The 14246-nt window shown below is 39.2% G+C and overlaps 1 protein-coding gene across 2 annotated transcripts in view; it reads left to right on the plus strand.

The window, feature by feature from the left end:
* The first annotated feature begins 12534 nt into the window (after positions 1 to 12534).
* The window catches only part of LOC138003434 (uncharacterized), an 11553-nt gene continuing 9841 nt past the window's right edge, over positions 12535 to 14246 (plus strand). Inside the window, exons 1-3 of one of the 2 annotated variants that reach the window (XM_068849493.1) lie at positions 12535 to 12775; positions 12894 to 13189; positions 13816 to 13930. In XM_068849493.1, coding sequence (XP_068705594.1) covers positions 12694 to 12775; positions 12894 to 13189; positions 13816 to 13930 — 493 coding nt within the window. In that variant the 5' untranslated portion in view covers positions 12535 to 12693. Of the gene's footprint in view, positions 12776 to 12893; positions 13190 to 13815; positions 13931 to 13993 lie in introns of those variants that run through there. The other variant, XR_011123540.1, reaches the window with a different exon arrangement.

Consider the following 14246-nt stretch of genomic DNA (forward strand, 5'->3'; position numbering starts at 1 on the left):
TACGGTTTCCCCACTGAGCAGATTTCAGTGTTGTGCTCATCAGCTACGCGAGTATGAGACGGCTTCAATAAAATAAAGTGAGTGTCATTGCTACTATAAATTAAATTATTAAAAACTGAACTATAATGGATACCAGGTTTCCAGCATTGGCTCGCTGGACACAGGCTATCAGTTTATCAGTTAATATACCTGCTGTACTGACCTAGTATGGTCGAAGAAAGTGTCAGCAGCTCTGAGAAATTAAAAAATGGCAAACTAAAGCTGTTTTGGACCGGAATAGACCGGGGCAGAAATCGATGTTTTAGTCGACAATACTACCCCCTTGAACACCATGGAGTTTTTCATAAAACAATTTTTCTGGATATAAAATGATTACAACCTACTCAGCGCTACGTGCCTTGTTGGTTATCCATCAATTCATATCTAGCGGGCTCTCGTAGAATAATTGTTAGTTATTAGTATTCTATCATATTATCATCATCAACATCATCATCATCATCATCATCATCATCATTATTATTATTATTATTATTATTATTTATTAATGTCATCATTATTCACGACGAATAGCTATAAAGTGACATGATGTAAAATGAAAGATAAAGTTAGTTTTTTTGCTTGTTTCTTTTTAGCCCTGAAGGAAATGTCTTTATTTTGTTTGCGCTTCTACGCTCTGGATACGAAATGTCTATCAAGCTAATTCATTTTTTTTTATTCTTTTGTTGAACCTTGGGTGAATCGAGACAGAAAGAAATCTGCAAAATTAAATGAAAAACAGCTAAATAACTATGAGTAGGCTATTTTTTTGATAAAACATTGCTCACTTTCTCAGGGATGGCATCAACATCCCATTTGAAAGAAACTCCTTGTCTGAGGTATACAAACTCTTGGCTGACTCAATAAAGTTTTTTAAAATTTAATTGTGTCAAGCACAATTTAAAATTGATAATTAGTGACGATTTAAAAATTGACAATTAGTTGACAATTTAAATATTGTCACTAAATTATGCAAATTTTTACCTGCCACGCTCGAAATCAAAATTCTTCTTGCACAGACAAAACATCGAAAGTTAAAAACGTTCCTATGTTTCTCTCCGAATGAAGTTTAAACTAAGATTAAGTGTTCTGTTTATGGATTGATTTGCCAAAACCGGTATGGCTAAGATCCCATTTTAAGGCTGTTGGCAAAGCTAGAGCATTTGTGAAGACGAATATGATGTGGCTGGACAGCCATTGAGGTGGAGAATTTCAAAGCGTTTTACACTAAACTGATGACACTTCACAGGTATTCAATAATTGTACATATAATATTATGTGTTGCCCCTTTCAAATGATGCTCTGCTTGTCAGCGTCGAGTAAAAAACCGATACTAACCCTTTCACTCCCAAGATCTGAATGTCAATTCTCCTTACTGACTGTCATACAGTACTCTTTACGTCAGTTATGGGAATTTGATTATATATATTTAAACAACTTGGGTTTCCTACATGTGTGCTTACTAATTCAGGGATAGTTTTGGGCAGTTTAAGACTATGCAGAGAAATCAGAACTTAGCAAGGGCTCTTAGTATCCTAAAAGAAATTTGGTAGTAACCAAGCATTTATCAGAGATAATTAAGGACAGTGCTTACTGCTGTTGTTGCGCAGCGCATAAGATCTGCGCATCTAGGGATACGCGGGTTTCCTATGGGTGATGCTTACTAATACAGGGATATTTTTTGCGCGGTTTAGAACGTTGTCTAAAAATATTATTTCCCGTTGCTGTAATAATTTTGCGATTACTCTAAATCACTCGACTTGGAAAGTGTGAGTACACATGCTAAGAATAAAAATGGTCGTTGTCAGGACGAGAACGGCAAAGAAATGTCCTCTTCCACTACGATTTCATGTTTCCGTTATTCTGAATGGCTTCGACAATACCTTCTTCCCCGGATTCTCCCCAAAGAGACTGATGTAATGTTTTCCCTAGATACTTTTGCAACAGCAACAATAATCAGTTTTTAGCAGCGTGGGAAAATTTCCGTTTCTGAGGTAGAAAAAACAAACAGAACTGAAACTAGTTTTAGATTTTGAATCTCCCTCGAGTTACTTACTGACTTCGATCATTCCTGTCGGACTGACATTGTTATTCAAGCGACCAATCAAAAAAAAGAGTTCAAGTCCATTATCCCAAAGTCTCTCCGGGCGCTCACCCGCTGACCAAAAAGCCTCAGGACTCTGGGTACGAGATTGTCGTCGTCGTCCTTGCTTAAGGTGATGAAAGGCCTTCGCAGTAAAAAGAATATCTTTGTCTGAACTGATGCAAGTATTGTCACTCTACTTTAGCTGACTAATTAGTGTCGTTTTCCTAGACTGAAACAGTATTGTATATTCTTTTCACCTTCGTTATGCCATTTGGATTTCGATCTTAAAATAGCACAACTGGTCCGCATTCTAAATATTTCTTCCAATTTTGCCCTTGACGCTTCCAATTCTTCAAGTGCTTTCCCTTTGTGTTTTTCTTTTAAGTTCAGTGACTCCACTTCTTTTTCCAATCTAGAGATTGTGTCCTCCCTTGTCTATTAGAGGTTATTGTTTTTCTCATTCTGGTTTCTCACTCACTTTTTGTTTAATCGGCTCCTATAATAATGTAGGGCTTACCGACTCGTCTTCTCTTTGGATTCCTCTTGTGTTTCGTGAATCGTTGTCTTAATCAGGTTTACGTAACTCTCGTCATTTAGATCCGAGAAGTATTAAATTTTCAAAAGCAATGACCACTTAAGTTGGTATGGAGGGATATCTTTAAAGGGAAGCTCCACTCCCACTAATGAATAATTATAAATCTAACAAATTAATGTTTGCAGTTAAATTTGCTCGACAACTTTCTCCAAAAAAGTGTTTGAATCGAAAAAAAAAACTTTAGAATCACTTCTTTTCACTTTAATTTCCCGGGCGCCGCCATCTTGAATAAGTGTGACGTGTTATGGTTATCTATGTTTTTCCACAAAGAGCTTTTGTTTTGAAACACTTCGGCAAAACGTCACGTCACCATTATTCAAGATGGCGGCGCTCGAGAAATTTGAAAACCAAAACAAGCGTTTTTGAAATTCATTTATTTTAGATACAAACGCTTCCATTGGAAAAAGTTCGAAAAATTTTGATTGTAAACATTATGTTCTGTGGTTTAAAGTTATTTTCTCGTTTTAGTGAACGTTACCTTTAAGGAAATCATTAAATGATGCGTCTTGTAATATCAGCTTGAGTAACTTTGCCCAACAAGCTTTAAGACACTAAGATGAAAGCAAGCCTACAATACTGTCTTCTATTTGGTTGATAGCGTTTTCCGTCATGTTCTTTCAAATCTTTCTCGTACTTATTAATTTTGCTTAGGTCCGATTTTATGTCCTTAAGCAAGTTTCACATATTGTTCTTTGCCAGTTTAAGCCATTGTTCAGAGAAAGCTTCTTCTTCGGACGGAGGAAGATGTTTTAGCAACTTCAATGGCTTCTTTATAATAATAATCATCATCATCATCATCATCATCATCATAACAATAACAATCATAATAATAATAATAATAATAATAATCATAATAATAATAAATGCACTATTTATATAGCGCCATTTCCAGCGATGTCCAATGGCCCTTTACAGTACATGTTTAAAAAAAAATAACCTAAAACACAATATTAAGACGACTAAAGTATAAAATGACTAATTTCTTAAAAATCGTCTCTTAATTTACATGAAAGAATTAAAAATGAAATAACTAATGTAATAAAAACGCTTTTTTTTACGGTGGCTCAGTTGGTTGAGCACCGGGCTGTCACGCGGGAGGTCGTGAGTTCAACTCCGGCCGGACCAACACTCAGGGTCTTTAATAACTGAGGAGAAAGTGCTGCCTTTGTAACTACATCTACAAACGGTTAGACTTTCAAGTCTTCTCGGATAAGGACGATAAGCCGGAGGTCCCGTCTCACAGCCCTTGTTCATTAACTATGTGGGACGTTAAAGATCCCACACACTATTCGAAAATAGTAGGTCACGGAGTTCCCGGTGTTGTGGTCTGACCTTTCCACCGCGTGGTCGGCTTGGCAGGATTAGCTTGAAGGACTTCTGTGTGAATGAGACCACAATCGTGTATAACAGCCAGAAGTCAGGCTACTTAGCCAAGTGCTGGAGCCTCAAGAATAAGAATGCATAAAGAATAGAATAGGCGTTTTGCCGCAGGTGGAGAGTTTTCACTTGATGCGCTACTCAGCTCACTCCATTGCCGATGACAGTTTCATGTTCCCTCAGGGCCCACAGAGCAGTTTTTGAAGTACGGAGACCGCTCCACCTCTTTGATTAAAGGAAGGTGGCGGACTCAGTCTAGCATCTAACTTTACTTCGCAGCAATCTTAGCTTATTTTACTTGTAATAATTCAAAGTCAAGTGATAGTTCAGCCGTAAAATGCAGTTAACCTCAGTGGTGCCAACTCAGTACTATTTAAATAAATACTTTACAACTCATCAAGCATTTAGTATAACAAACGAGGTAGGCGTTAGTAACATACTGTAAAGAACGCAGCATCATAATTTTCACCGAAATTTCTTTTTCGACGATTATTGTTACGACCAGCAAATTCATTTGTCACGTCTGACTCACCGAGGCAAAGTTTGTCTTCCTGTTCTCCGGCTCTGTGTGAGTGTTTAGTACTGTAAGATTACTGATCCTTTATTAAGTTGAGTTCGATCCGTAGAAAATGACCTTTCTCTTGCTGCGCGTGGCGGGATTTATCAGCAGAAGCTGGCAGATCGTGAGAACTTTATTCATCAAACTTTTCTCAGGTTCCTGAACTCCTTTATTTAGTCAAAATTGTCATCGAAACATGTCAGTAATAGTCGTAATATGAAAACCGAAAGTGAGGGGGAAGGAGGGGGGTGGGGGGAGGGGAGCCTCCCCCTGTGCGGGCCCTGCCTGTGTTTCATTTCTGTACTTTCAAACATTACTTTGGATTCCTTTGAGGTTACTATACTATACATTGCTCCTTAGAACAATCGGTGGCCCTCATGATGTAATAACTCAGTCAAAGTCCTGGTTAAAATAGATGGTCAATGCACGATCAGAATACTCTTTTGCCTTTTTCCAGGTTACCTTGGTCAGCAAGTATAACACTCAAATTGTCAAAAATACGTGCAACATCGATATGCTGATAACCAAGCCTTTCTTGAAAAATAGCAAGGGTCCGGTCAAAACACTCTTTAATTTTGCTTGTACCAGGTCACCTTGGTCACGAAATACAGCACCCAAACTGTTAAAAGTCCTTGCGACGTCGATATGCTGAGAACCAAGCCTTTCTTGAAAAATAGCAAGGGCCCACTCAAAACACTCTTTTGCTTTTCACCAGGTCATTTTGTCTATGAAGTACAGCACCTAAGTTGTTTAAAGACCTTGCGACATTCACATGCCGAGAACTAAGCCTTTCTTGGAAAATAGCAAGGACCTGCTGAGGTCACCTTGGAGATAAAGCTCAGCACCCAAATTATTAAAAGTCTTGCAGCATCGACATGCTGAGAACCGGGTATTTCTTGGATAATAGCAAGGGCCCGCTCAAAGTGCTCTTTTGCTTTTACCAGGTCACCTTGGTGATAAAGTACAGCACCCAACTTGTTAAAAGTCCTTGCAACATGGACATGCTGACACCCGAGTATTTCTTGGAAAATAGCAAGGGCCCTCTCAAAATACTCTTTTGCTTTCCCCTGGTTACCTTGACTACAAAGTACATCACCCAAAAAGTAAAAAGATTTTGCCACATTGAGACGCTGAGAACCATGCTTTTACGGCAGAGAGCAAGATCAGGTTCACAATATTCTTCAGCTTGTCCCATGTCATCCAACTCAGCATTGGTTTGTGCGGAATCTCCTTCAAAAGCATTGGTTATTTCCGAAGGTTTTGGCTATATGATATTCGCAGTGAAAATAACAAATACGGCCTAACGTAATAAAATAATGTGGGAAATGTTTTACCCTTAATTTATTACTTTTCTTAACCACAGATATGTGTTCTTGAATTTCGGTTATCAGGCATTTTAAATGTGGTACCAAGGTCAAGCTTTTACTGGCAGAGTCTTCATCATTTACATAGCCCCTTTTTAACCGTAAACTAATTAAATGACGTAATAACCTCAGGAAGAACTTCAAAATGTACAATTTCCGAATATTTTTCAGCTATTTTCGTTTGGATGGCATCTGTCACAAACCTGATGAACGCGCACGAATATGCTACTTTCGTCTTTTTCAATTAAGATCAGTGAGCTATTTTGAATCCTCAAACCAATAATATCTGCATCATAAAGTTCGTTTCCTGTGCTACCTTCGTTTTCCTTCTCCATATTCAGAACGTAATTGATCAAAAGTTCAAGGTTTAAATTAATGGCTGTTGAGCACAGAGAGAAATGAAATTGAAAGCGTGATTTAAAACCTTGTCAGTGGACATCACTCTGTCCACGGCCAATGAAATTGCGGCGGTCATGGATTTGGATAGCTTGGATTGCTGCCAGCAAGGAAGGCCTCAGTTTTAGCACGCTGGCTATCGGAAGGCTTCTGCAGATATTCTTTCCAGCCAAAAAAGGATGATTTACTTTTTCGCACAAGTCGGACAAATGTGGCGGCGCTTGCTAAGGCAAGGGGTTGATAATCTCATGTCTGTGCAACTTCTTTTGCGGTGTCATCGTCAGTGATGCCCGAGAGGGAGGCTAATAAAGAAAGAGCGTCAGATAGGATCATGCCCTTGCTCACTGATATGTGATTAATGAAACACGTCTCTGATGGTATAGCAGCTGTATCTTGAGATGTTATTAACAATTGACCTTTACACCAGCTTGAATTTCCCGTTTCTGACAATTGACGACTTATTTCGCGCAATCTCACGACATTGTCCACTATCAACAGACAGGAAGAGTGAAGCTCCACTTTCGTGCTATTTAAGGACTTTATGTTTGCGATTTTCTTCTTTGAATCCATATCTTTAACCTTCATAATGTCCTTCAGTGCATCTTCTGGACACTTTAAATATCAAGCAAAGGAGCGGTATGATTCGAAGAGTGAATCGATGTTGTGCGCATCTAGAGTCATTACCAATGACTTCGCGCTTGAGTCGCTTGTTTTCTCCACAAACCACTTCCTCGCAACGACAGCGGCCAACTGAGATTTGCCGCTTCTTGGGTTTCCTGGGATGTACAGGTCACTTTAACAGTTCTTGTTGACATCCTTTAGTCGCTGTAGCTTCTGATCTATTTCTATAACCTCAAAATCTCGTTCGGTAAGGTGATGCAGTGGCGTGGGAGGAAACACGCAAAACTGAGGAGCTTCACGCTGCAACTGCTCTTTAAGGACCTTTCGACGCTGTTCTCTTTCTTTCAGTTCATCTTTCAGATCATTAATTTGATGGAATACTTTCGTCAACTCACTTGTCGGAAAACTCGTTTAGTTTGTAACTTCTTTAATCACAACGGAAAGGCCAAGTGCTTGAAAGGCAACCAACACTTTTCCCACAGCGGTTTAAAACTCTAGCTTTGTAGGGTTGCCCTGTGGCAAATGAGCAAAATCTTGATTCCGGAAATTTCTTAAATCATCCACATTTGAACGGATAAGAGGGCTGAGGGAACTCCCGATAGAATCAGAGTAAAGGATACCGTAAAAAAGCATGGTACAATGCCATTCTGCCCTGTTGCCATAACCCTGGTTGTCAAAAGCTTCGCATTTCTTTTTCGGGTTGGCAGCGACTCCTGGTTTTAGAAGTCCAATCCTCTCTATGGCTGGTCTTTACATTCTGCCAGTGTTGCCTTGTAGCGACTTTCCCATTCTTGTTTAAAGATTGTTCGCAAACCCTCAGTTATTACATCTGTGGTGATTGTTATGCAGAGTACAGCAAAAATTCGCTGAAATGCGTGCCGCACGTGCATCACGATTATTTTTCCTTAGCCACTGGTACTTTTGTTGTCGTAGCTCTCGCCGTTACTTAAACTACTTATTCCAGGTAAAGAACGGAGATAGCCGCCTCATTGATCAGTTAAGTGGGTTGTCGTGATACGGTGATGCTAAATTTGTATATGCTGGACTTCCCAAATGATCTTTCCCTTTTGAGGTTGATGGGGGAGGTAGTTTGGCATGGCGGTGGAGGCTTAATCGCAAGTCTCATTACACCGCGCAAAATATGATGGTAGCGTAAGTGTTGGACTAAGTCTTGCGAAAGGGGAACTTTTAAAGTCCTTATCCTAGACTAGAAATGCTTGACTGGTTGCAGATGTCATAACAACGTTTTTCCTGTTTTTTCCGCTGTAACTTAAAATTCACGAAAGTTATTCCTGTATGGGTTTTAACCAACAACTTCTTGTACAGAAGTCGGATCTTTTAAGATCATCATATAAACAGTGTTTGGCTGTTGTTCACTTTTTTTAAAAAACAAAACAAAACTATATTACATGCATAACAACTTTATTTACTATTCACACAGAGACCATCGCAAAGAAATTGGTGAAAGTTGAAAGAAGAAAAGCTATATTGAAAACTAAGTAGGAGGCAAGACAGAAGCTAATTTCCTAGAGGAAGGAAAAGGTGAGTTGATATTTTTCCAATGCTCGGCTTGATTGAGCGGTTTTACTCGTCGGATCTAATTTCTTGACTGGTTCGTTATTGCGTAACAACATAAACGCATGCTGGTTGGTTTCAAAATTTCGCGCCTGACTCTCAGCCAGTCAGAAGTAAACCGAAAACTACTTTTGATTGGTGATTTCTTCCACACTATTTCCCGCGCTAAGCAAGGGCGCCATGAACTAACCCTGCATTATGATTGGCTAATTCAAGTTTTCGCCCCTTTCATTAACATGTCGCTTTCACGTTTGTGATTCGCTGATTTTGATGGACTTCGTCGAGTTCTGTTTTTGACGGGCCGTCAACTGTCGCTGCCAGCAAATCTGATTGGCTGTAAAATACAAAACTGTTGCAGACAAGTTGAACTCCATAGTGCGCCTATTTATGCGCTCACAATCCGACAACATGACCTCTTTGAATTTATGATTATCGGTAAATCGTAGTTTCCCGTAAATTTGCGATCATCGTTAATTTAGAGCACTGTGTCCCAGGATTTGTGGTAAAACGGCAAGGAAGAAAAATTTTACAATACTGGGGGACGGGATTTGAACCCGATGCTTCTGCACGATAAGTAGACCTTTCTACCATTTGACAATTGGTGACTAAAATACCCATCTTTTACAGTTTGATAATTATAGCCGTCATAAACAGAATATTACTGCTCAACAGTGATTGCTAGGCCCAGGCCCTGGTAGTCGGGTAAGCGAAAAAAACTGCGACCAAAAAAAACGAGTCGCCTCGACCCAAGTTTGGGGATAGACCTATCCATTTTACGGTACAAAAATTGTTTTTTGAAGGGAGTGATTATTAGCTTTTCAACGGATTAAAAAGACGAACGCATTGAGATACTAGGTTGAAAAAAACGTAGATATCCCTAGTTAGAGGAGTGGTAGTGAAGTGGCGAGGTTAGCCCAAAAGGGTTGGTAAACGAACGGTCACAGGTTCGAGTCCCGAGTCCAGAAAGTTAGTTCTCGTATTAAATAAGTTGTCCTTTCCAAGAATCCCTATAGAACTGACAGTGTTTATCGTAAAAGACCTTTTTGCAGATACGGCGGCCATTTTGAATTATATTATTTCAAATAGCTATTATGGGATGCCCAGGGGGCAAATACATATTAACTTGCCCCCTGATCATCCCATAATGTCTTTCGAAACAACAGAAATCAAAATGGTCGCCGTATCTGCAAAAAGATCTATTCAAACGCGAGAATGGATCGCAACCCCAACCTCCTTTCCTCACCAACCTCTTTCTCCAAAGAGGACCTCGCGGTCACGGGAAAATCAGATAAAATGATACTTTCAACACGAGCAAAACCTCAATACAATTGCAGTTTTGCTTTAATTAGTACTGGCTCTGTATTCAAATTTCTATTATTTGAAACTCAGCGTACTTATGAATCTATAAAATATCATGCACTCAACAGGCCAGTTCATGTCTGCCTCCTCTTCAAAGCGAGTCTAAGTGCGAATATTAATTTTACTTTACATATGAATGAAAACTTATTTTCATAAGAAAAACTTCGCATTTAGACTCGCTTTGAAAAGGAGGCAGACATGAACTCGGAAATGGCCTATTCACTTAGGAGATATAAAAGTTCCTGCGTCCGATCTTTACAGAACTAAGACTGGATCGAGTAAGATTTGTAAGTGTAAATAACCATATTATGGATGTACCAAGAAAACTGTATACGCTATATATATACGATAATACTCAAATGGTGTAATGCAACGCCGATGAAAGCGTGATATTTACTTATTTACTGAACGAACAGATGTGGCGTGCGTCTTCCCTTGGCGCGGCGACAAGAGGAAAAAAAGGAAAACGCAAACGGAAAATGAATCATTTAAGCACACCCAATCCCCTTCGACTTCCCACGAACTCGTAACACAGAACATATACCTAAAACGCTAATGACTATATCATTAAAGCTACAGGATTTCAAGGTTGAGGTACTAAAGAAATACTCGACCCCTTCAGCGGGAGACTCACATTCAAATAAATTTACATCAATTTGCACAATTTGCATACATCGTTTTTGTTATTTTTGTCTTCGTTTGACAGTACCTTTATTCTGATTGGCCGTTCTAAACAGTGCGTGCATGAGCCGAAGAACACGTGACGTTCTAGAAATGGAAAGATACGCGTAAAGGGTGACTGATAGGGCTTGTATAGAGAGGGAAGCTCCTACTCGTGGGCCCCTGACGTTGCCTAACTCTGGCTCCCTTAACTCTTGATAGTTGTCCTCTCTTGCCGCCACTGAGGGTTTTGTCGTAGATTTTCGGCCAGCTCCTGCCAATCACTCTTAGCAGTGTTTTTGTGTTTTTTCTCAGCGCTTTTTCCCATCTGCCCTCATGTCTTGGTTCTCCAACCTTTAACTTACTCGTCAATTTGTTTTGAACAACCAACAGTTTACCACCTATCCTTAGCTATACAAAGTTAACGCTCACTATGTCTTTCTTTCCCTTGACCTAGTTAGTAGTATTTCCATTACGTTGTACATTAAGCACTTAATGACTGGCCCCAAGGGAAACAGTGAGTTTTGTTTCCCCGAGACCCTCATTGTTCCCCGAGGCGAAGCCGAAGGAAACATTGAGGTCGATATTTCTCTTCCGAAAACCAAATTCTCTCTAGATTATTACCTCATGTCAACGTCTTAATGAAATTCGACCTCTCGTCCTCTTTTTGTATAAACAAGAATTGTTGCCTGTGTGTTAATCAGCCATTCATACTTAATAACAAAATTGTCAGTTAATTTCACTTCGGAAGTGAACGAAAGCTTCAAGTCAGAATTTCAACCAATTAACCGCAAAGAGGCCTCCGACTTCCCTTGAAGAGTGCCAGTGTATGAGTTGTGATTAATACCCCAGCTTTTTTGTAGCTTGCCTCCTTAATTAGATCAACTTCCGTTTCTCCAATTTCTTGTTTTGTTTTTTCACAGGCGAATTTTCAGTATAAGCTTTATTTCAAGACAAAACCAGGCGTTTATAGAACGAGCCACTTTCTCCTAGAAACTGTAACCTCTTGAAAGTATAGTAATGTATGTTTTGAAAAGGTTACGTTGTTGAAAAATGGTGGTCTAAGATTTCAGTTAAAAACCTGAAGTTTCGTTTAAGACTCGAGTCTCTACCGGGAGAAAGATAAATACGGTATACATGGTTGCGCATTGTGGTGTAATGATTACAAAGTTCCCATATCATAAATGATCATGATGAAGCTACAAAAACATATCAATAATAATCGTCAATAACGTGTCAGTTCTAAAGCATATTATTCCCCATTATGTAAACATTCGCGTTATATAACTTTCTGACATTGTGAAATTACGTACCTGCCGACTACTTTAATGTGATCACATTATCGATTCAGTATGCCGGATCGCATCTAATTTCCATTGCCGTGTGAAAAACATGGTTATGCTGCTCGAACATTTTACCCAACAGTTATTGCATGTTATCACTGGAATGGTATCCCTTTATACTTAAGTAATATGCCAGCTAGACAATCGTTTACAAAAGGAAATTAACCTCTTTCAAATTATATTGCTCAGTATGAACTTTTAACTGTCCTTGTGAAAGGTATATAACATTTGCGTTTTCATTTCTTCCCTCGTACTTAGCTTTCTCTTTTATTTTAAAAAATGTAGTTTTGCTCAAAAGGAATAATATAATTAGTTCACCTATATTTCGGATGAAGTCGGTACGAACTCTATGAAATAATTAAAGCGACCGTATACGGGATCAGTTCAGTTTATAGGAAAAACAATTACATAACGAGACGAAATAAAAATAAAATTTGCCTGGTCCTCACTGCTGAGATTAATATTCATGAGGTAAATACACATAATCGTACAAAATTTATTTACATAAGAAAAACCCTTGTGTCAAATATAACTGTACGGTTTCCGTTCACGATTGGCGGATAGAATGACGCGGCAAGTTGATGACAACTGGTACCCTTGGACCAAGTAACGGACGCGTTTTTAACATTGGCTCATTTACGCCTTGATAGTGAAGTATGAACTTGAATGATTCGAACGAAGCTGCTTAACAAAAAAACATTGCTCTGAAAACGCCAAAAAAGATGGAAACCTCTGGCTTGACGACAATTCTGAAAGCCTTTCTGACTGTTCTACTCTCATATGCCGTTCCTCAAGCTGCGACAGGTATTCTAGTTTTCCATTCACCTCCGCCGAGGATTTTGGAAAATTCTGTTGGGTCTATTGCCATTGTTTCACATCTTTTTCGGTGGTCAATCCCTATTCTTGTTTTTTTTTTTTTCAGAGATCAAAGGGGACAAAGCTATCAGTCGTTGTGGACCCAGTTGTGCTGTAAGCTACGCAAACTTCAAGTTGGACAACTTCTCCTTCTTGAATATTACCGTTATTAAAGAAGTTCTCGTTGCGCAAACAGCGCAGTGCTCGTTTGCCTGTCTGGAAACTCCGGAATGTTTTTCATTCAACCTGGCCGCTTTCCCGGACAGCAAAGAGAAACTGCTTTGTAAACTCCTCCCTTCAGACAAATACAACAACTCGCGTGAATTTCTTCCCAACAGATTGTTTCACCACTTTAGCATTCCGGTAAGTTGAGTTTCATGGACAGTTTAGAAACAGTGTCACATTCAATTGTTTTTTGTGTGTTTCCCGAGTCATTCCCGAGAGGCGATACTCAGTGATGCAAAGCTGGCGTTTTTGGCAAAGTAAAAGATATTGGCTGCCTCTAATAATCGATTTGGGGACTGTCGGATGTCTTCGTGGAGTCGGGAAATAATAAATGATTCCATGCAAGAAGAAAACCAAAGAAAAAGAATGTTAGATTGTATTTCGTGTCTGGTAGGTTAACAAACTTAGTGACAACTAGATTTTTTTATGAACTTCCTCAGTAAAAAAAAAGAGGTTGTAGAGAACGAAATGCAAAGCTCACGCGCCTACAGAGAAATTGTTTTGCTGATGAAACGCTACTCTTTGCATAATGACGATCTCTTTCTCTTTGCCGTAATAAATGCGTGGTTATCAAGGGCTTTTCATTATTTGCCACCATTCTGTTTCTGCCATTTCCTTTCTTGTTTTTTGTTTTTTTCACGTTGTCTGCTGTGTTTGTGTGCCCGACACAGAAACGACTTAGGCTAACAAAAAGAAAGTTCAGCTGGCAGGGTACATCGTAGATATTTAGTCACATATATTGATGTAAATTTGCTTCGTTATAGTCGCCCTGCAGTAGCTGGCCTTGCAAAAACAATAGAAAGTGTGTGACACTGTACGAAAACAGCAGCTACAATTGTGTCGGCGACGATGAATTCACGGAAAAAAAGAACGAAGAAGGTAGGAACTCATCCAGTGTAATAATATTAATCGAGTTTGTTGAAACTTCGACGAGCTCTAACCCATAGCTTGCGGCATTGCATTAAACGAAAAATTATGATTATTGACTACTGCGAGGGAGGCCAAACTTCGACGAGCTCTAACCCATAGCTTGCGGCATTGCATTAAACGAAAAATTATGATTAATGACTACTACGAGGGAGGCCTTAAAATGATCGACCTTGTCTCTTTCAATAAATCGCTTAAAACAACTTGGATAAAAAAATACTTGGATTCCACGAACAACGGAAAATGGAAAGTTTTTATCGACCTAGCT

This window comes from Montipora foliosa, chromosome 5, assembly GCF_036669935.1.
Source record: "Montipora foliosa isolate CH-2021 chromosome 5, ASM3666993v2, whole genome shotgun sequence".
In the NCBI taxonomy this organism is placed as follows: domain Eukaryota; kingdom Metazoa; phylum Cnidaria; class Anthozoa; order Scleractinia; family Acroporidae; genus Montipora; species Montipora foliosa.